General features: G+C 37.2%; 1 protein-coding gene across 2 annotated transcripts; it reads right to left on the bottom strand.

The window, feature by feature from the left end:
- Positions 1–1,048: 1,048 nt before the first annotated feature.
- On the bottom strand, positions 1,049–23,380 carry LOC112503891. Of its 2 annotated transcripts, none has more exons than XM_025107868.1 (10): positions 22,800–23,380; positions 19,383–19,676; positions 18,995–19,205; positions 18,781–18,890; positions 18,503–18,702; positions 15,860–15,963; positions 3,572–3,759; positions 2,931–3,130; positions 1,403–1,709; positions 1,049–1,265 (listed from the first exon to the last, which is right to left on the bottom strand). In XM_025107868.1, the coding sequence occupies exons 1-9, from the start codon at positions 23,080–23,082 to the stop codon at positions 1,554–1,556; spliced, it is 1,746 nt and encodes a 581-aa protein (XP_024963636.1). In that variant the 5' UTR covers positions 23,083–23,380; the 3' UTR covers positions 1,049–1,265; positions 1,403–1,553. The 2 variants fall into 2 exon arrangements, with proteins under 2 accessions (XP_024963636.1, XP_024963637.1); XM_025107869.1 differs by having other exon boundaries at positions 18,995–19,130.
- Between the last annotated feature and the right edge of the window lie 589 nt (positions 23,381–23,969).

Here is a 23,969-nt window from a genome sequence, read left to right as displayed (position 1 = left end):
AGAGAGAGAGAGAGAGAGAGAGAGAGAGACAGAGAGAGAGAGAGAGCTTGGTTCAAATACTAACCAAAAAATTTGTGTTAACTATACTAACCAAGATCAACCAATCATATTCTAACTTTTCTTTATGTTCAAATGTAACTCATATATTAAATACAAGGGTAATTAAGTAATTTGACATTTATGTAACTCCCAAATAATTAATTGGGAGTTACAAATCTAAAAAATCTCACTATCATGAAGCATAACCTAAAATTTGTTGCGCATTACCATAAAATGATAGAATGTCAAAATGATTCGAACTTGCAACCTGTAGTAGTACCAGATGCAACATGACTACCAATAAAAAGTAACCGTTTTTGTTTACTTACAGGATCACACATCTATTTACATCGGATGCAGTTTTAAGACTCGTAAAAGATTTCCACTACGTCAAGAGCAGTAGCACAGGAACCGCTCAACCTTACTAAGTTCACCTTTGAAGACCTGGTGTTCTAGTAACTTGTCATGGACCACCAATAATGCTTTAAGTACAAGTCAAACTATAAACCTAGTCCCGATGTCAACTAGTGCTCACAAAATACAGATTCACCAAATAAGTATAATAATGTAACCGTGAGAACAATAATACATGGAAGACGATATATAAACCAACTTACAGTGAATGAGAGAAGATCGAACACCAAGATTTACATGAAAAACCTCAAATTAGAAAAAACCATAAATAGTGGAGCCGACACAATCCAATATACAAATGTTTTTACTATGTGCCGGTCTTTGTTCTTTTTCCCTTTTTACCCACACTCTTGCACAAGTTTTTGTCCTTTTTACTTTTTTACCCGCTTTTGCACAAACCACGGGAGTGAGGGTCTTCACGAAAACAACTGCTCGCTTTTTTAAAATAGATAACACGTCTACATAAATCATAACCCCCCCCCCCCTCTAATACGCTACTTTCGAGTGGGATTTGATGTTTACAATGGGCACTTGCATCCAATCGAAAACACCATGCTAAAACCAAACATATTGAACTAAAGGAACACACTATTACTTTGTATAATACACATTCTAACTTTGCATTTATGTTCGGATTGTCCCAAAAACAAAAGATTTACATGTACTGCTATTCATGCACAAGTTACAACTCAAACAAGCAAGATTTTTTTTGCTGTCCCCTTTGTCCAGAATCAACATATGGTTCAACAAATATTTCAGCAGCACCAGCATTTCAGACAACCCCAGTTCTCGGCTTCAACATTTTGCTTGGGCTATAAAGATGGGGGAGAAACAAATAATTTAATTCAATTGTTTTTAAGATAATTATAGATATATATATACACACACAACAACAAAAGAATGTGAAATTGGTAAATCTAAAAGTAGAAAAAGAACATTACAAGTATACCTTTGTCTAATCAGCGATCATCTTGCACAGATTTTCATAGCCCAACAATGATTGTTCTGCTCAGGGAAGGAAAGAAAATTTTGAGCTTTTTGTCCACACAGATTTAGTTTTGACTAGCAGCTTTTCGGTGCCGGCTTGATTTCCTGTCTCTTCAGCGCCTTATTGTTGGGATCTTTGTCTGGTTACTTGCAGTTATTTTGGGTGTTCTATCTATGGGGATGGGGAGTGTTGGAGGACTTGAAGCAGAAAGTAGAAGAGGTGGAGGAGGTGGTGGTGACCAATGCTCCAGAATGTCACGGTGGTATCCCTGGGGGGGAGGGGTTCACAGGCTCAGCATAATCCAGAAAGCATATATAGAAATGCAAGGAAATTCTATTGCAGAAGAGAACAGATCAGAATATAATTCAGTCTATTAGAGGAGGTAAATTTTGATTTTTGAGGTCAAGGTGACTTGATCTTTGACCTTCGAAATCAATATGATCACTCCAAAAGTCTTGGGAGCTTTTGGTAGCAGATTAAAGTTTCTAAGAAAGAATTCAAATAAAAAGAACCTTAAGAAATGCTTGAGTAAAGATGTGCCAAACTTTTTTGTGTTTATACAACAATTAGTTTGACCTCTAATGTCAAGAATGTATCTTTCTCAAGTAGCAAATGGACTAACAAGTACCCGTATAGCCGGCCAGTCTCAACTGAAGGTAACTGATAATTCAGTTTGATGTATATATATATATATACATATATATATCAGATTGTCTACTTCCACTATACCATGGAAACATTTCCTATTTCAGGGTATCCATACAATCTTCTAATTTCTAGACAATCTTCAGTTTCCAATTACCTTTTGCCCATTATGATCATCACAAAAGATTGATGTTATAGTCCATCACAATGTTTTCTTATTTTATGATCATTGAAGGTTTTATTTTAGGCATTTGACAACGTAAAAAATTTACCTAAGCAACTAAACTATTTGTAATCCAACGTTGCAATTTATTTAGAAAGCTAATAATTTAAAACACAATAACATATATAAAATAGAACACACTATTGACATATATATATATATATATATATATATATATATATATTACATTATAAGAAATAAAAAAGATACATAACCTAAAAAGAAATTTAATAACATATAGTATTAAACAACTAATAAATATAAGAGTATAATTGAAAATTTATATAAGTTAGGAATAACGAATATTCTTGAAATATTCTATTTTGTGTTAAAAATGGTGTAATAGGTTGGAGATGAATTATTGTTTACACCCAAATTTACACCATCTTGGTGCAAGAAATGGTGCAAACAATTGGAGATGGTCTAACAACTGTAAGTTCTTCATAAATCTGAGGTTTGTGGATGCAGCATTTACATTTGTCCCATTGGAATAGCATAATCCCAGAAACTTGAAAAGGGGATGGCATAGAAGAAAAAAGTAAATTGATACATTTAAGGATGTCAAGATAGCCCGTGTGATGGGCCTAGAAAAAGCTGAAGGTGAAGAAGAAATTTTATTACCTGAACTACAAAGTTTCGCCTTTCACAATCCCAGAACATATAGACAGTCCAATTCGTCTTAGACATAATCTTGTCCCTCACTGTAGAAAAACTAATCTGATCTCTTGAAGTAAAACGGTCAACTTCATTGAACCATAGACACGTAAAAAGGTTGGAGATAGGAATATGCTCCCGTATTACCACACATCCTTCAGGAACATCTGCATTATTCAACCGTATAATTACATTATCGTATCAAGAAATGTGAGCTCAGCTTTGACAATATAAAAGCAAGGTCCTACTTTATCGTTCTAAATCAATTAAAGAAGAATGTCTTACGTCCTGAAATTTAAATGAAAAAAAATAAGAACATATGCTCCCTATGTCTTCTGTCCCATGAACACTATGATGGCTAACTCGACACATGGTGTAGCAAAAGTTTCTAATGAATGGCCAAATGCCTTGAAAATATGACAAGGTCGGAGATCTTGTGGACATATAACAGTATCATCAATTCTTTGTACAGACAACAATGGGAAAAGAAGTAATTTTAAATTCAAAAATAATCCAAAAAATGAAATGTTACAACTTCATGAGACATCTCAAATGAAAATTGATGCAAGTTTTATGGTAGGGGATATGCATTCGAGACCAAGTCTTACCACTTGTAATGGGCAGCTTTGCTTCGGAATATGGGGTTAAGCCTTCCCTTCTATAGAAGTCAATTTGAAAGTCAATGGAGGCGTTGTCATACTTTGCAGCTGCCTTATTAGCATCAGCTTCTACAAACACATCAAATCGTCTATAATGCCTAGATATTGCAAAACTGGCATTCTTTCTCCATAAAAACCTGAAATTTACAGATTATAATAACATCATTGCACAAGCACAGTTTAGGATGAACCAGAAAGTTCGTGTTATACCACAGAGCAGGGGATGAACCAGAAAGTTCAATTTGTGTTGTCACTTGAGTAAACTAAAAACTAAATGTCTCATGTATCAAAATGAAATGATTGTATTTTGACCAAAATGAATGTAAGAACATACACAAATATTGAGCACAATTAATAGGATAAGAGATTTTTACAAGCAGAACATATTATTCGTCAATGGACAACTTTACTGTCCATATTTATGGTCATTTATTTCCAGATTTGTTTCCTTCATTTCATTGTTATTCTAATTAGCTTAGTATTTGACAAATAGTATAGGTAATGTTAGCAGATATGTAGTGCTTTCCTCCGATTGTATACTTTTGTACAGTCTATATAATAGGGAAGGAGAGAGTGAGATTGGAAGGGGAACGGTGAGGTGTTGATACAGCATCTTATGTTGGATCGAAATATAGAATTGCAAGATTGAATCAACCAAAGTTTGTTTATTTCTGAGAAAAATACACACTAGAAACTATACAAATCGATACAAATATATAGACACCGAAGAGGTGTCTTCGAACCATTGTGACTGTTCGAATGGTGGTGATCGAACCATTGTGATGGTTTGGATGTTGGTGGTTATCATCGCACCCTTTCAAGTTTCCTAAATTACAGAGTTTTACTTAAATAAAAATAATAAGAAACTAAAACACTAAACTTTGTTTCTTCTAATTAATGTCAAGATTAACTCAACATTCACCCCCTTAATCTCGATCATTCTGAAGAAGATCCTTAACTCCAAGTAATTGTCTCATGGTGACAAATCTTATTCTTGGTAGCGGCTTTGTAAGTATGTCGGCTCGTTGTTGTTGTCCACTGATATGTTCAACTACTATATCTTCCTTCTCGACACATTCTCGTATGAAGTGATACTTTGTATCAATGTGTTTTACTCCTTCCGTGAAACACTAGATTCTTCATTAGCGCTATTGCTGATTTATTGTCCACGTAAATTGTAACCTTTTCTTCCTTTGTATCGGTAATTTTACTGAGTAGTCTTTTTAACCAAAGTGCCTGTGTTGTTGCTGCTGTTGCTGCAATAAACTCTGATTCGCACGAGGATAATGCTACTGTTCCTTGCTTCTGAGTGCTCCAACTAATAGGTGAGTTTCTAAAATAGAAAATTATTCTTGTTGTGCCTTTTCCTTTTTGTGTGTTAACACCGTAACTGCTGTCACTGTAACCTTGTATCTTGTTTCCTCCTTCATGCCCATAAGTTATACCATAGTCTTTTGTTCCTTTGATATAACGCAATACTTGCTTGATTGCTTTCATATGCTATTCTTGTGGGTCTTGCATGAAACGACTAAGTATTCCAACTGAAAAACTTAGATCAGGTCTTGTATGTAGTATGTACCGTAAACATCCAATTAAGCTTCGATACTCGGTGGCGTGTACGGATCTTTCTTCGGTTACTTTTGTAAGCTTGAGACCTGGTTCCATAGGTATCTTTGCTTCATTGCAGTCTAACATCCCTGTGTCTCTGAGTATCTTGCTTGAGTAGCCAGTTTGCTTTATTGAGATTTCACCCCCATTCTGTGTAACCTCAATGCCAAGATAATAAGCAAGTAATCCAAGATCACTCATTTCGAACTTCTTTTTCAACTGATCCTTGAAAGTTTCAATCTCTCTCTTTGGTGTTCCAGTGACTATTAAGTCATCAACGTATATCCTAACCAATAGAGTTGATGCCTTATTTGTTCTTGTGTAGACTGCTTGCTCCAATGTACATTTCTTGAAACCAAGAATTTTCAATGTGTTATGTAACTTGGTGTACCATGCTCGTGGAGGTTGTCTTAGCCCATATAGTGCTTTCATGAGTCTGTAAACTTTTCTTTGTCTCTTTCTTCTATAAAACTATGAGACATAAACTTCTTCCTTCAATTCGCCTTGGAAATGCTGATTTTACATCTAGATGATGAACTTCCCATTTGTTGTATGCTGCCAGAGCCAATATCAATCGTATTGTCTCGATTCGTGCTACGGGTGCGAAGACTTCATCAAAATCTATGCCTCGTTCTTGAATATATCCTTTGGCTACTAATCGTGCTTTATGCTTTAATATCCTTCCTTCAGCATCCCTTTTTGTCTTGAACACCCATTTTAAACCAATTGCTTTATGATCTTTTGGTAGGGTAGTTAGCCTCCAAGTATTGTTCTTGTTGATAGAATCAATTTCTGCTTTCATAGCTTCAATCCACTTGTCATCTTTAGCCGCTTCCTTGAAGTTCCTTGGTTCGTCTTCTACTAGCAATAACTCATCCGTGTTGGCGTATATATCACTTAAGGCCCATTTTAAACCAATTGCTTTATGTTGGTATTTCTTCTTGAACTTCGAAAATTCGTTAGATTTCCCTTGTGTGTTTGTTCCACTAAGATTGTCCTCTCAACAATCTATTTGATGCCATCGATTATATATCTGAAGATATATATACGAAGAACACAAGAATCTACAAGAAATATTCTTAAATAAACTTGAATACAAGTTACATACACACACATGCATATTCAACAGCCTACATATACATATATATATAGATACCAAGCCACACCTACCAACCATTGTGATGGTTCAGTAGAATAACCACCAAATCGGTTATGAAACTGCCTTAAAGTGCTGATGTGTCACATGGCACAATTATTTAATTACACATAATACAAACTAGTAATATACTAATTAATAAAACGTTAAATGACATTTAAAACTAAGACTCCCCCCTAAATGTCGAAACGTTTTATTGATGCTTGTCCAGACTTCGAGCTTCATACAATGATGACAAAATCATCATCTTCTTCAGTGCTATCATCGGTGCCCTCTCGTCCATCTAAGTTGTATTCCACAATGCTAAGATCTTTTTCTTGACTTCCTTCAACACCTTGAGTCTTGCATGCCTTGGTTTGATCAGTTGCCTGAGTTCCTGCAGTGTTTAGATCTTCTTGATCCCTGCTTCTGGTTACACCACCAATTGAGCTTCCACTGCGACTCTGAATCCTGTTGGTTAAACCACCAACTTCTTGATCCTCTATGCTTGGCAACTTGCCAAACCTTTTTTGTGCAAAGTCAAAGTATTCTTGAGGGTGTAGCAAGTAGTCTTCAAACAATTTGTTGATGTTAGATTAATCTCGATATGTTTGTGTAAATAATATATATATTAGTAAATAGGTAGCTATTCATGAAGGCAGTTTTTCATGGAAGGACACAACCATAGCCAAACCATTGTGATGGTTCGATGGCACCCTTTCGGTGTCTATAAATTTGTATCAACGATGCACAGATCAAAGTGCGTATTCTCAGTAATTTCAGTAAGACTTTGGTTATTTGTTGTATATTCGATCAAACAGTGGTATCAGAGCCGAAGGAAGGATCGAAGAAGGAAGACGTTAAGGATCATTCAGAGGCTTCATAACACTCAAAGGAATCGTGGAAACTCGGAATTAACAAACTCTCCTCACGGTTGCAGCAGCAATGGCGAATCCAACCAGAAACGAGTCAGGAAACCAACGTGCTATCGTTGTATAAAGAAGGGCCATTTCGCTTGGGATTGTCCGGAAAAAGGAAAGCGATTGATTCAAAGGCACCGACACATGATCAGAAGGAAATCATTTCTAAGGTCGACGATCAAACTGATTACATGATCAGTCCATTAAAACCCTACAGGCAGACACACACAGAAAGGATCGTTATAAACGGCGACTACATGGTCGAGGGAACCGACACGGGATCGTGGAATTCCGTCTGGTACGTTAATTCGAAAATCTCTAAACATACGTCTCCCTCTAAAGAGATATTTGTTAACTTCAAGAAATGCTTCTACATCAACGATGAAGAACGTTTTCTTGACACACTCCACACACACGGTGTTGGGGAAATCGAACTAACAACGAACGAGAAAACATACGCTGTTCCCAATGTCTCGTTTGTGCCCGAAATCAATATAAATGTTTTGAGTATGAAGCAACTCATACTTCAAGGGTTTGAGGTTGATGTGAGTGATTTAAAATGTAAAATCACCCACATGTGTGATGATCGAAATAGCAAGGAGAAGGACCAACAGGAGCTTGTTGATAGAAACCACCAGGAGATGAAGACAGTACCTGATCAAGTTGAAATCAGGAAAGAGGACAAAGGAAAACTTGAAATCAATGGAAGTTTGGTACCCATACATATAAAGACTCTCGACGACTTTGTAACCTTCATGGTTTTGACAAATTGTGACCGGATTGCTTACAAGAATAAGAAATTGTTCGAGAGAAAATTTGAAGAAGCACTCGCTTGGTTTTATAAAATCAAGRACGAGGAWGAAATCACACTCCCGCCAAAGRTATCAGGTATGGAAGTCTGCTTATTTGACTTATACARGTTGATTGTTGGATYAGGAGGATTCRAAATCATAACAATTGAAGGAAGATGGAAAGATATCGCAATGAGCTTCGGATTCCCAGAATGCTACGGTAAAGATTTTAGTAAATTATTTGATGCATCCACAAGAGTACTATGTGTTTGCACAGAAAAGGTTTGAGATGGTGCCAAGCAAAGAGAACCAAAAGTTTGGTAGTTCAACCAACAGGGTTCAGAAACAATCGGGACGTATGATTGGTCATAGCGTTGGAACCTCAGATGGTAGAGTAACCAGGGCTTGCGGTCAGGAAGGCCAGAACGCTACGGCAGTTAAGCATTCAAACCGGAAACTACAAGGAACCAGATGTGGAAGAAAGTAAGGAGGAAGACCCTAGCATCAAAGGATATTATTTAGATGAACTTGAAGGCACTAGCGATGACACAAATGAAGGCGATGAGTTCGTGATTGTGGTATGAAGCTCGAATACTAGATGAGTTGGATGAAAGGTGTTCGACATTTAAGGGGGAGTGTTGGAATTAAATGTCAAACACATTTGTTGATTTATATTTTTAGATTAATTAGATTTATGTAAAATTAAGAGGGTCATGGGACACCTCATCAAAACCACCGAAAGTAGTTTCTCACGGCAGTTTTCTGCCAACCGTCGTGTACCTTCAAGGCACCGATTCATTTGCTTTATAAGCATGAATCGGTTTTCATTTGTAAACAGTGGTTTTCTAAATTATTCTCTCTATTATCATCCTACTCAATTAGTTATATATCTTTTATGTGGTTGTGTATTGCTACATGTGAATCATGGGGACTAATGGTTCCAAGAGTATTGATTGGATATCACGATAGTGAAGCCTCAGGACCGAAACCCACTGTGGTTTCGAAGAAAAAAGGAAAAGAACAACAGTTGAATGCTTGATCATAGCTTTCCGGATACCCAAAACTCATCGCAATTTCCTTCCATCCTCCTCTTGAAATCTTTTCGTGTCCACCTGTCCAACGATTAATTTGTACAGATCAAATAAGCAAATTTTCAGACCTGCCAACTTGGGAGGGAGTGTGAGTTCTTCACCACTCTAGACTTTGTGGAACCAACCAATTGCGTCTTCAAATTTCTTCTTGAACAAACCTTTGTTCTTGTAACTGATTTGATCGCAATTTGCCAAAACCATGAAGGGAAATCGTCGAGGGTTTCTATGATCAGAGGTACCAATTTCCCATTGATTTCAAGTTTATCATTGATCGTGCTCGTACTTGCTTCATGCTCCTGTGTCTTCTTCAATTCTGGACGATTTTCTCCAATGATCTTTGAGTCATAATTAATAGACTTGTTTTGAGCATCTCCTTCGTTTTTTGGGTCATGACACGTGTGATCTTGCACTTCAAGTCTCTGACTTCAATCTCAAATCCTTGGAGTATCAATTGTTTCATACTCAACACATTGATGTTGATTTCGGGTACATATGAAACATAGGGGACAACATATATATTCTCATCAGTAGTTAAATTAATCTCTCCAACACCATGTATGAAAAGTGGATTAAGAAGATGTTCTTCATTATTGATTGAAAACATTTCTTAATTTTGACAAATATGTCTTTGGAGGGCGTCATGTGTTTAGAGATTTTAGAATTAACATACCAAATTGGAACCTCTGTTGGTTCCTTCGACCAAGTAATCCCCATTTATGATAGTTCTTTCAACATGTGTTTGATTATATGGCTGTAGTGGACCGAACGTACGATCAGATTGATCACCGGGCTTAGAAACAGGATCAAGTTTGTCTTGTACAGATTGCTTTTCAGGCAATCGATCTCCTCTCTTTGGACAATCCCATGCAAAATGACCCTTGGCGTTGCACCCGTAACGTGTCGGTTTCCGGACTCTTTTCTCGTTGATCTCACCACCGTTGCTCCAATCTCGAAGGAGATTTGCGAGTTCCATACTTCTTCTAATACCTTGTGGATTTCGGATTTGAGTATTATGAAGCCTTCGAACAAATCCAGAAGTTCTTCCCATTCGATTTCTCCTTCGGCTCTGATACCACTGTTGGTATTTCTTCTTGAACTTCGAAAATTCGTTAGACTTCCCTTGTGTGTTTGTTCCACTAAATTGTCCTCTCAACAATCTATTTGATGCCATCGATTATATATCTGAAGATTTATATACGAAGAACACAAGAATCTACAAGAAATATTCTTAAATAAACTTGAATACAGGTTAACACACACATGCATATTCGACAGCCTACATATACATATATATAGATACCAAGCGACACCTACCAACCATTGTGATGGTTCAGTCGAATAACCACCAAATCGGTTATGAAACTGCCTTAAAGTGCTGATGTGTCACATGACACAATTATTTAATTACACATAATACAAACTAGAAATATACTAATTAATAAAACGTTAAATGACATTTAAAACCAATATCTTAGACTAATCTTGTCATTATAAATGTAAACCAGTGATTCCTTGCCCGTTTCATTAATGAATCTCGAATATGAAAATAAAGTTATATAAGAGACTTTCTAGCCTATAACTGTGGTAACTAAATAATATTACAAAATACACAATATCCTAAGGATATTTACAAATATTCTATCACACCCCGGCAATCAATCGTGAGGTGGTCGTAGGGGCGGCCAAGCGGGGTCTCCTGCACCCGCTCAACTTATTTGCATAAGTAGAATTCTTTTTGCGGTATGTTACTGGACGACTAACCAATTCCTTAAAGAAAAGATTCCAACAAAAACCGCTTCTACAACTATGAATAAAGAAGATTTATAAATATCACATCTACTTACAATGAAGGGTGCACCCGCTAAACTTTGAAGGGTGCACCCGCTAAACTTTGAAGGGTACTCCGGGATATTAGATAATACAAGGAACATCAACAAAAAAACAGAAAAAAAGTCCTTCGAAATCAACCAATAAACCAAAAAAGTCATTTGAAATCAACCAAAAAACTTACAAATCCCTCGAAATCAACCAAAAAAACTTTAGAAAAATTCCTTCGAAACGATGGTATTCGGCTAAAACACATTGGACGACTTTGCAGGCCTTTGGCCCTGCACCCGCTCAACTTATTTGCATGAGTAGAACTCTTTTTGTGGTATGAAGGATGCACCCGCTAAACTTTGAATGGTGCTCGGGGATATTAGATAATACAAGGAACATCAACCAAAAAACAGAAATAAGTCCTTTGAAATCAAACAAAAAACCGAAAAAGTCACTTGAAATCAACCAAAAAACTTAAAAAGATTCATTCAAAACGGTGGAATTCGGCTAAAGCACATTGGATGACTTTGCGGGCCTTTGATCCACCTTAAAGGTGCACCCGCACGGAAAATATGTTGGGTCCGCCACTGGATGGTCGGGCGCAAAGGTTGTCCCGAAAGTCTTCAAAAGGAATTGACCATAGGCCCTATGCAAAGATATTGTCAATTTGATATCGCGAAGGAACATCAAGACTCATACATGTCCACGTGCAACTTTTTCGGGAACAAAATGGATGTCCATTTCAATGTGTTTAGTGCGTTGGTGTTGAACCAGATTACCAGACAGATAAATCGCACTAACATTATTACAATAGACCGACGTAAATTTTTTGAATTTGAAAATGAAGCTCTAAAAGTAGATTGTGTAGACAACACGGCTCGGAGACCACATTTATGACCCCAGTGTACTCGGCTTTGGCGCGAGATTGAACGAAGGTGGCTTGGCGCTTTGATGACGAAGAGATTAAGTTGTCCCCAAGAAAAACAAGGTAACTAGACGTTGAACACTAGCGTGGTAATCGAAGATGGGTAGAGGTGAAGCCCATGATGAAGCCTACCCTAAATGTATCTCATCTGAGAGCTTGCACATGTTCTTCCTCAGGTCATGCATGAAAAGCCAGAGTTGTACCGCACAAGAGATATTGAAGGGATTGGCATAAGGTGTGCTAGAAGCGGCACTTAGTTCCCGTTTGGTATCAATAGGAGTAGAGGATGGCATACATGTGGCATACGAACCTGTTCAATGATCTCTTTCGTATATTTCCTATAAGATAAGAACAAACCACCTTCAGGCTACAACAATACTCATAAAGTAACTCAATGGTCCCAGTCTTTCATTACAAAGTTGAGAAGGGCCATGATAGACTTGTGTAGAGTATCAGAAGCAGCTATAAGATGACATCATCCATATATAGAAATATGTAGGCCATATCGGGACTGCAATAATATATAAAAAGGGAATAATCAAACTTGTGGGAGAAGCCAATGGAAGAAATGATGTCTACAGAGCTTGAGCCCACACAATGATTTCTTTAGCAGATACATGATTCGAGAGAGCTATGTCCCTGAAACCCAATGGTTGATGCTTGTAAATAGTTTCCTAGAGTTTGTCATGCAAGAATGCATCTTTCATATCAAGTTGGTGTAAAATAAACGAGGGGGAAAGCTAATGTGATGGGACATGTAAGAATGTGGAACCCCATTAAAGCATCTCCAACCCACTCCCTACATCCACACTTTAATCCACGGCAACCTGTTGAGTTTTGCCATCCCCTACAATTATAAGACAGACTTATGCCTCTAAAACGATCTTCAGATTTTTTTGTCTAAAAATCCACATAGACTGAATTATATTTACATTCAGTGGACCGACCACCAACTCCCATGTCTTATTTCTAATACTCCCATGTCTTATTTTTAATTACATATTCATCTTCCATATCCATTTTCCAGTTCGGATTTATTAATAGCAGACATGGGGTTATGCGAAGGTTATTTAGATATGTGGGTGTGGAAATTGAATTGGATTTTGGGTTTGAATATCGCATGTTGACTTTGCATGACTGCCTTTGAGAAGGAATTGGAGGGACTGTGGAGAAGTGAGGAGGTCATTATGTGTTGAAGTTAGGATGGATGCAAAGCAATCAGGCATAAGCATAGAAAGTGACGCATGAGAGGGTGTTTCGAGATAGGCATACTTAAGGTTGCTACAAGGCGAGGAGCTCGAACGCCGCTGGCAGACTCAGAAAGGGAGGTGAGGTGGGTGAATATTGGGGGAGGGGTTAAGAATGGACGCGAAATGGTGAACAATGTAAAAGGAAACATCGCTATCCAAGAACTCATACGTGTGAAGTTTTTTAGTATGCAACATAGCAAAAGAGAATTGTGCTTCGTTAAAAATGGCAAGCCGACTCGAGATGATTTTATGAGTGGATAAGTGACAAAATTTGTAGCAGTGATTGGAAGGATAACCCAAAAGGACACATTATTTAGATCGTGGTTAAAGCTTATGGATTGTAATGAAGGGAATAAAGAATAACAAAGGCACCCAAACACTCGAAGATAGGAATAGGAGAGGTCTTTTTGATAAAGAATTTTACGAGGGGGATTGGCAGGCCAAGTGTTTGTTTGGAGATATGGTGAGATAGGTTGCTATTTGAGCAACATGATGCTAAAACGAAAGTGGGAAGGAAGCATGAGCAAGAAGAGTACACGAATGATGTTAATTGTCCGTATATTTCTTTCGGCTTTGCTGTTAGGAGGATGTATGTGGACAAGAGTCGAGAAAATAAACCATTACTGACGCAGAAGTCCCAAAATGACTCATTATCAAATTCCCTATCATTGTCACATTGAACATTTTTTATTTCTCGTTCAAAATGTGTTCTAATGAAAGCTCTAAAGTCTAAACGATAAGAAAGCATAAAAGACTTGAGACTTTTTCAGAGAGGAAAAATCCACAAGAAATTAGAGTAATCATTTAATAACAAGACATAATAACAATGACCCGAAGAGCTAAAAACTGGAGATGTCCACAAATTACAATATATAATATCAAATGGCATAATAGTACACAAAGTAGAAGTAACAAATTGCAACTTAATGTGTTCTCCAAGAGTGCATTAATGACAAACACGAGATTATGAAAGTTATTACAAAGCAATAATTTTTATTACACCTAAGAAATTCAAAATCTAGAGCACCCTAATGACCCAGATGCTTATGCCAAAGAGAAGATGCTAATGTTGTAAAGGTTGATGGAGACTTTCAACTATCACATCTCGTTAGGCACATCCCCATTTGAAAGTCCTTCATAGATAACCCAAAGGGATCAAATTCAACAGAAACCAAGTTATTGTTAGTGAATTTTTTAACAAGGACAAGTTTTTTTGATAAGATGTGGAATGTAAAGGACATTATTTAATGACATAGGAGAATATGAGGTTACATATGTGTGGCCATAATAGCGAATTGGAATTGTATGACACTTCCAATAACTATACCACAATTATTGCTCAAAAATCAAAGTAAGACGAGAGATAACCTAGTGTGGACGTCATATTCAATGTGGCACCAACATCCATTTACCAATTTGCACCCACCGAATTGATCCCAAGGTATGCATAACAGCTTCAAGGTCGGTTGGTATAGACTGGGCCTAGGTAGAGAAGGCTTGATGTGGTTGCAGTCCAAGAATTCTCGGGTGGTGTTGTCGATTGTTAGGTCTGTTCCAGGGGGTTGTAGGATACGAACATGGGGGAACGACCTAAGCCATTCACTACCAAGGACACCGCTGTTACCACAGTTGCTAGTTTTCACCCCCTGCTGCCACCACCTCAACCACCCTCGCAGTTCCTGCTGCCCCATGGTGCTTGGCTTTCTCGACTAAACCCGCCTGAGAATCAACATGGAATGGGCCTGGTAGAGTGATGGAAGGGGGTCACTTTGGCGGATTAGAGTAGCAACACCATTGTAATCGTCGATCAGACTCGCAACCAACCATCTGTAGAACGAGACGATTGTTGACACCGGTGCGCCCACTATCTTGAGTTGATCCAATAAGACCTTCAGCCTTTGACAATAAGCGGAGGCATTGAGCAAATCCCCCATGCTTGTGTTGGAGAATTCTTGCTCAAGGGTTACGACACGTGAGTTTTTGTTGTCTTGGAACATGTCGTCCAACTGATTTGAAACTTCAATTGCCATGGATAGCATTCAAGGATCGTGTGCAAGAGGTCATTAGAGATCATGCATAAACCACAAGAACAGTGAAATTAATGGTGGACCATAATTCATTACTCATTAGTAGCCGCTGCCTTTTCTTTACCATTAGCACGTGAGATAATATGGTCGATAAACCAATGAGACATCATATGAATCTTGAAGAGTTCCGCCCATGTTGCATATTGAACGTTTTCCATCAAGAGTGATGGAGATGTGGTTCTTGATGTTAGATACAGCTAGGGCTGGATGAAATGATCATTGACCAAAAGGAGGGGTTGGATGTTTCAGGCATGGTGGCGGGCTGGAAGTGATCGAAGTAGAAAGGGCAGATGGTGGATAGGTGGGCAATATCTACTAGGTCACGACAGAGGAGGAGAATGATAGGAGAGTTTTAGGGTCATAAAGTTGGTAATTGCTTGTCATAAAGGAATAAACTAACTCCGTGAGCCCAACAAGCAGATCAACAGACACTGGAGAGGCTAATAACATCCTAGATTATAGATATTAAAGCTAAGATTCTAGTTCATGCTACACTATGTAACTATTTTGCATTTAAGAAACAGCTACTAGAAATGGAAGACAAAAGATAAAATACTGGGATCAGATGATTATGTTTAAATACATGTGCCACAGGATCACACCAGAAGATACCTCTCAAGGATTTGATAAGGGTCCACGACAAGCTCGAGTTTCCCATCAACCCATAAAGAATACTGAACATTGGGAAAAAGCCTATGTAGTAGAAGCTTTGGCACCTGAAACACATGTAACCACAATAAGATTGTCACACATTTTCTTTGGGGAAAAGTAATGCAAATTTAGCAAAAGACAATATATCATAGTTGGTGTATCAAGTTGTAGTTCCATTTAAACATGAGGTAGGAGGTAGGATTATACAAGAAATGTGTGGAAAACAAAAACAAGCATGCCCACTTTCCACCATGAAGGAATCAACGGGAAACTAAGAGAAGTTCATCAATGGAATGTAGCTTTTCTCTCATCAAATGATTTGTGGGTCCATATGCAAAAGCATCAAATGCAGCCTATGTATGAGCAATTGTTTGTAAGACATCAATGATTGAAATACCTCCATCCCATACATATATTAAAACACATTTGTCTTGATCATTTTCCAAAGATGCTGGAAAAGGTAATGGAATCATATTAAACCAAGTATGATACAGTACCATTAATGGATTTCGTTTTAGTGGTAATACCTTGAAGGTAGTTAATTTAACCCAAAAGGTGAAAAAAACATTATGTTGAATCGGGTTTTACTTTCTGGACTGCAAGAATGATAATCTCTGGATCAAATGTAACAGGAAGATATATCTGAAAAGGAAGTAATCTGCGTAATTATCTAACGGTAGCCAGATGGTCATGAAATTAAGCTCAAGCTCAAGTTGGCAGGAATAAAGAATCAGGCTCAAACCTTAAAAACTACTTTTAGCTCAAGCTGAGCATTCTCAGATTATAACAAAACCCAAGTTATACTTTTATCACACGCAGATGATCAAGTAAAAGAAGGATGTGAATATCCAATGTTGGTGGTAGTAACTTTCTAACAGCACAAAGAAGAACTTTCTAGAAGCAAATCAATAGATATTACACTGTCTCAAACTAGAAAGACTGTTGAAAGTTTTAGTAATACAACTCTTCATGTTGTTAATTAACCTTGTTAACACTATGTTTTATCAACTCTTGTCACCTCCATAAAAAAAATGCTCATCTTAATCAAGTGCTATACGTGACGTGACAGCTTAAATGTGATTCTTCAATTCATTGAGTTTTAGGGTAATGAACCTACACTAATGTTGGGAGTCATAATTTTCACAAATGGAGCTGTACTTACCCGTTTATCTTTTCATATCTTCATTATTTATCAAGATAACTAACTTCTATTTCTATCAGAGATTTATTCAAGCAGTAAATCAATATATTTAATTAAATAATATAATTATCATGTGCGACCATTAACTATGAATCTTAAATGGTATGCACTCACCCATTATATGCTAATATCATGGAGGTTGAGGATACAAACCCCTCTTCTCCCTTGGTTGAGTCAAAAATACATAATTAAATTGTCATGTGCTTAATTGTATAGGCTATTAAACCAGTAGATAAATAGTGAGCAAGTACAAAAAACACACCTAGTCCCTCAAGGGAGTGGATTTGATAAATATCTATAGAGGCACAGAGGATTTCCCGCAACCTCCAAAGGGATGGACCAACTACCATTCAAGCTTTACACTTGAAGGTTGATAAATTTCAAATAAAGTCTACTTCTAAATATATCAGTCACGAATGTTGATTTCCAAGTACATGATCTTGTCTATTCATATACACCAGATATGTTAGGTTGGTTATGCAGAAAGGCTAAGCTAACATGCTGTAACTCACAATTACTTATCCTCTAAAAATAAACATCCAAGAATTTACATTCCTTCTAAAGAAGAATCAGGCAATTTAATGCTCTGTTGAAGGGGCCAAGGCCTCAAAACAATTGGTAAGATCACAATTTCATGATTGGAAGGTCATGGGTGTCATGGGAATGGACATAGCCTCTTTTCTTAAATCAACGGAAAGGTTGTGTAAAAAGACTTCCCTCTCCACCCCACACAAAGTCGACGAGCCTTGGTGCATCCGAGCTCTCTTGGAATAAGTTCGGCAGCGGATCACGAAAGCTTGGTCTTCTGGGGTTTCCACGCTTGAAAAAAAGAACCTGGGGCGGCACGGGGACGTAAAAAGGAAAGAGAGGAATGGGGTTTCTCTCGCTTTTGGCATAGTGAGCCCCCCATTTTTTAATGCAATGTTCAACCTTTAGCTCAGCCATATAATCATATAACTAAAATCATCATAAATAACAAACTTAGAATATGCACAGTATGCATGGGCTTGAACTTTATGTCTAACTAAAAGTAGAAACAATTGATTTCGAACTTTAAGGTCACATAGGCTCATAATTACCTGAAACACATACAACCACGTCTCACTTAATAGTTGTCCATAATTATCACTCAATTTTTTTTTCGAGGGGGGGCCCTTAAATACAGCTAGTCAAAAACTAGCTACACTCAACTAAGAAATCATGGTTTCACTCATTTATACCGTTTTCCTCCCTTCTCCATTTTTGCGGATCGTATATCTATTCCCTCACCTTCAATAAAGGGATACAATCACATCTCCATTTCTCCTCACACTTTACAATTGGAACCCATAAACTGGAAAACGTTAATGGCTGAAACAAACAGAACGAACCAAAAGATAAATAACATAGCACAAAAAAATTACCTTTCCATTACGTCTTGGGTCGGTGTATGGCAGGTTGTGGACAACAACAATCCTCCACAACCCTATCCTCTTGTTATCGTCTAGATCACTTGAATTTTTAAGAAATCTTTCTGTTTGTTCGTCGACAAACATGAAAAAGCAAACATTCTTCTTTGAAAAATCACTAATGTTCTTTGGTTGATGAATCAAATCATAGGCTCCTGCAGAGCTTATATCATTAGAAACATTCCATGTGTTGAAACTTGAAAGTAGGAAGTTTGAAAAGATCTATAAGATACCAAATATTGCTGATGCAACCAGGACTCCCCCACACTGATCCATCTCAAAAAGATCTGAATCGTCGATATCAAATTTCGTCTTGCGTCCAGGCTTATCTCCTGTGACAAATCTTTTGGTGTAATTATGCACCAATTATAATTAGAATCAGTGACAAAAATCATTTGTTTCAAAAACAATTTATAAAAATGACCCAGAGTTCTGGACAAAACATACCCACAATGCATGATCATTGACTCCTTAATGTCATAAGATTCAAGTCTCTGCTTCAGAGAAGGATATCCGCCAAATACCGAGCCTCCAAACTCACTTCTAGTTGAATTTTCTTCGTGGATGTAAGTCAGGTTTTTGACTATAGGAGAATATGATGGGGATTTTGGCATTAAAGCAATAGCTTCTTCCACCAGAAGGTAACACACTGGACATGCTGAGCATAGAATAGTGTCACAAACTTGATGTTTTAGGTACGCCCAAGGGATTAGAAATTTTTATTATGTCATAGCATTTTCCATGTATAATTTGCATTGACATGTTAATGTTGGTGGCAAGAGCTAAGCAGATGATTAGTTCTAAGTGTAAACAAAAGGCAAACATTTGAACTTACGACGTGGCCCGGTTCTTTTCTTATCTGCTGGTGGTGGAGGCAATGTAAAGTTCTCGCAAGGATTCCCAGGAAGAAGGGAATATCCTGTAAAATAATTAGGAGCTAGAGGAGGTTGAGCTGTAATTCTTTTATCATCATTAATGATATTCTTCGTCTCATCATTCGCTAAAGAACGATTAAACTCGTGAGTCTTTATCTTATCAACACTTGCTGGTGAATATCCAGAAAATCCTACAGCTGAATTGTTTATGAATCCTAAGGTCCAAATAGGGGAAAATTCTTGTGTAACCTCACCTGCAAATAACACAAAGACGGACTATAATTTCAAATAGAAATGCATCTATGGATGTCATGCATCTAAATTCTTTAGCTACAGCTTTTCATGACAAGAGAGACATTAAGAAGGTGCAAACCCAAAAGATTATAGTTAAATATTCAAAGAAATCATTCCACCCAGTTCCTACAAATAATATGCTAGATTGCTTCACAGTTTTTTATTTCATATTTTGGAAATCTACCACTTGAGAATACCATAATGAGTTTACTTTGGAAGAGGCTGAATTAAGTTCGTAAAAGAATGTTTATGAAGTACATAAACCAATCTTTTACCCTTCTAGCTGAAATTGGTTAATAGACGGGAGAGGATTACAGTTCCATTGGCATATACCATGTTCCTGGGTTCTTCTTTCTCTATTTAGTGGGTCCTGTTTCATTTTTTTCACAGACAACCATATGTTCATTTATTTGTGCACCATTCCCACAAAGGGGAAATATTAAAGGGAAAAATAGATTTCCCTGGTATCAATCAACTGACTCTTCAATTGATTCCAGCCGTCATCTTTTTCTTCCAGTCATCCCAATCAACGTCTTTATCATCTGAATCTATTTTCCCAGTTACTGAATTACCGACCGTCAAAAACGTCAAGTTACCTGTAAGTTATTTCTCAATCTGTTTTCTGTTACTGCTGATTCAGTCATCCTCAAGACACCTAATCCAGAATCATTCCACCTTTCATTTGAAACTTTTGAGTATAATTGCTACCCACAAGTATCCAAGTATTCCTAACAAATGCACCAGTAAAATCCCATGCGGAGTAGGGTCTGGGGAGGGTAAGATGTACACTGACATTTCCTCTACCCAAATGAAGAGAGACTATGTCCATGAAGAAGCTCGCAAAAAATTCTTTTTTTGCAAAAATTTTGGAGTTGTAACTAAATAACAAGAAATTAAGTTTTGAAAGGTTGAACAAGAGCTTAAGCCAAATTCAGGAAGGGAAGAAAGATGCGGAAAAGTAGAGCAAGTAAATCAGTTAGAGTAAGTATGCATAGTAAACAGCATGAAAATATATGAAAACAAGTAAGGACATTAAAGCATAAAGAGAAGTGCTAAACATCTAAACGACCTAACACACAAGTGAGCCGAAAGACCCATCATGGCTAAACTAGCACAAAAGCTATTTCTGACCATAAAAAGCCCCCTACCTATCCTGGCACGCTGATACGTAGTTATCTGCTCTTCACTATCCCCAATCCCACCATCTATAACTCCAACCCCCTCCCCTGAATGCAGAAGCCACAAGTCCTAGCACAAAATCTGTTACCCTACCCAAGGGCCTTTGGCCTAGAGGTGTGTGAATCCTTGGCCTCCTAGGAGGTCAAGGGTTCAAACCTCACCAAAGGTGAGGAGGGTGTGTGAGTTTATTTGTTCTATTTGCCGTGTAGAGATATTATATACTTTAAAAAAAATCTGTTACCCTACTCCTGCATCTCCACAAACTCCTATCTAAGGTCATATCTTCGGAAATTTCTAAAAACGAGATGTCTGGTCTCAGTTGCTTACCCCAATTGCTAGGTCAGTTTAGGCAAGCTTCTATTCTGGGCTTGGACATTACAAATGGTGTCATAGTAATGGCTCCTCTTATATGTATTAAGTAATGGGCTACCAATGACCTACTGTGGTTTCAGTTGATTCGATGTTATTTGGGACCAGTGTAATGTGTATGGATTGAGGCATTACAAATGATATCATAACTTAAGGTTTGGTTTCGTAGATTGCATTTCGGATTGACCCACAAGTTATTGAGATAATAGTTACTAGTCTTGTTCCTAATGAGCACATCATGAGTTTTAAGTGGGAGAATTTGTAGAATCCTGTCCTACATTAACTATATGTATAAACCTTTCTCATTGGGCCACCATTAACCTCTAGCCTCTAGGACTTCTCTTTTGATGAACCAGTTTGCTCCTTGGCCTACAGGCTATTAGTTTACCGTTGTTCTGCTCCTACTGGCCGGTGCCTATGCCATGCTCACACATCCTCCATTCAATGTCCACCTGTTCAGTTGTGTTCAATTATTAACTGCAACATGGACATGATAATTCAGCCCTAAATAAACCATATATGCATTTCATTGTTGAACAAGGAACTGATAACAGATCCAGAAACTAAATTGAACTAAACTCAATTAAAAGGCTGTAAACATTAAATTAAAATTTGATAAAAAAAAATCTGAGAAACAAACTTCAGTTGGACTTGAACATAATGCAGTAAACATGAATAAGAAAAACATATTATCAACATATACAAAAGACACATGATCCTAAAACAAAATAATGGAGTAACAACCAAACAAACTGCACTATATGATCTTAAAAACAAAACAATGAAGTAGCAAAAACCCAGGATATGAGTTGAGCTAAAAATAAACCAAAAGGCAGAAATATAACAAGATATTGCTAAAAGACCAATAAAGAAGATAGGATAAAACCCAGATGAACAATGTGAAATGCACATAGACCCCATAAGTTAAATCAACAATATGCAGGGCCATTCTTGGCTACCGAAACACTCCAATGCCAATAAGTCATCAAATAATTCAGCATTACTTTCTTTTTCAAGTTCCCAAGGTGATTCCCATAGATTTGAAAGGAACTGTTGAACGTCCATAGTCATGGATTACCAAATACTAACAAAGAACCAGAAACTAGATAGTACTAGCATCAAAGTATCAAAAAGTGAATGAGTGAATGGATTGAAGAGGATGAATTGACAGCATAAGCCCAGAAAATAAATTGAGTTATAATATAAAAGAATACAGTCAAGAATTGCATAAATTAATTACTCAATTGGTGCAATCAAAGAGTGCCCTTTTAATTGTGTACATTAAAACCTAATACTTTCCCAATTTCATGATTAAAGAATAGATGTTGATAGTTTCTTTATATCTCCAAATGATTCTGTTATAATACCTTTTCTGAAGCATAAAGCCAGCCATCATTGTTTATAAGCAAATAAAATAACTCTCGGCTAGAATCTCACTCATTTGACACTCCAAAATCAAACGGAGCGGCAGTAAAAGTTATCAAACAACTGAATAGAGAAATCTATTGATTTTAGGAAAAATCTAAGAATAGAACCTTTGCCAACATAAAGTATCCACAACATAACTGCAACTGAAACAAAACACAAGAGCAGCATTCCCAGCTCCTTCCGAGGTGTGAATTTAAACATCCACATGAACATATCATCCTTCTCTTTATTAATAAACATATTTGATGCTTTTCTGCAAGTAACTGGTAGAATGGATTGATCAACTTTTTGTTGTAAGAACACTTCGCCGTTTTGATTTTGTTGTTGATACGGTTGTAATGAACCATAACTTGATGGTCTTAGATCCAATGGCACATTAGTCATTGTCATGCTTCCTCCAAAACTCAAAATTCTCTATCATATCATTCTCCCAGCTCCTCTAATAGATTAGAGGTGTAGCAACATTATTAACTAAATCAAACAGTCTTTTAAGTTGTGGAGACACGAGAGCGAGCCTAAAACTTTGGTTCTCCTCTGTGTTTGAAAAATCTAAAACCTCACCAACATCCCGAAATCATGTTCTTCTGCAGATCTAGAACTTGTTGATGATGTGAAAAACTGCTTGAATTGTGGAAATCTGAATTGGGAATTTTAATAGATGGGTGAAGATCGAGGAAGCATCGAAGACAATAGCGGTGGGGTTTATAGGAGCATTCTCAACATCACTGAACTAATTTACTGAGCAATGTCAAACTAATTTAGCACGCGAAAAGGAATTGTAATTGAATTTAGTTAGACTAATGAATTGAAATATTTCTGTTTGGTTTGTAACAGAATTGGAATAAAATTATGGACGATAAAAATACCCTTTCTTTTATATTTTTTTTTAAAATTATTTTAATTTTTTAATTACAAAAAACTCTTCTCTGTGTTTTTGTTTCATCGGCGACCCAGACCCAGATCTGTTCAAAAATACTGCTCGCCTCTGTCCAAAAATACCCACTTCTGCCTCCGTCCAAAGATACTACTCGCCTTCGTCCAAAAATACTGTTTGTCTCTCGATTCACATCTATTGCTCGCCTCTTCATCTCGTCTCGTCCTCTGTCGTTTCCTTTTTTTCAAAAAAAAGCTAGTATCCTCCCTTCGACTTCATTTCAATTCTCATTCGTTTTGTCCACCTTCGCCTCTTCAAGTTGGCTCCTTCTCGAAATGACTAAAGTCTGACCAAGACAGGTCCTTAGTCTGTAGTTCTTTCGCCTTATCAGGCTCTTGTCTCA

The sequence above is a fragment of the Cynara cardunculus genome, unplaced genomic scaffold, assembly GCF_001531365.2.
Source record: "Cynara cardunculus var. scolymus isolate 2C unplaced genomic scaffold, CcrdV1 Un_Scaffold_4055, whole genome shotgun sequence".
In the NCBI taxonomy this organism is placed as follows: Eukaryota; Viridiplantae; Streptophyta; class Magnoliopsida; order Asterales; family Asteraceae; genus Cynara; species Cynara cardunculus.
Note: the sequence above shows the minus strand (reverse complement) of the source record. Positions and strands in the feature narration are given on the sequence as shown.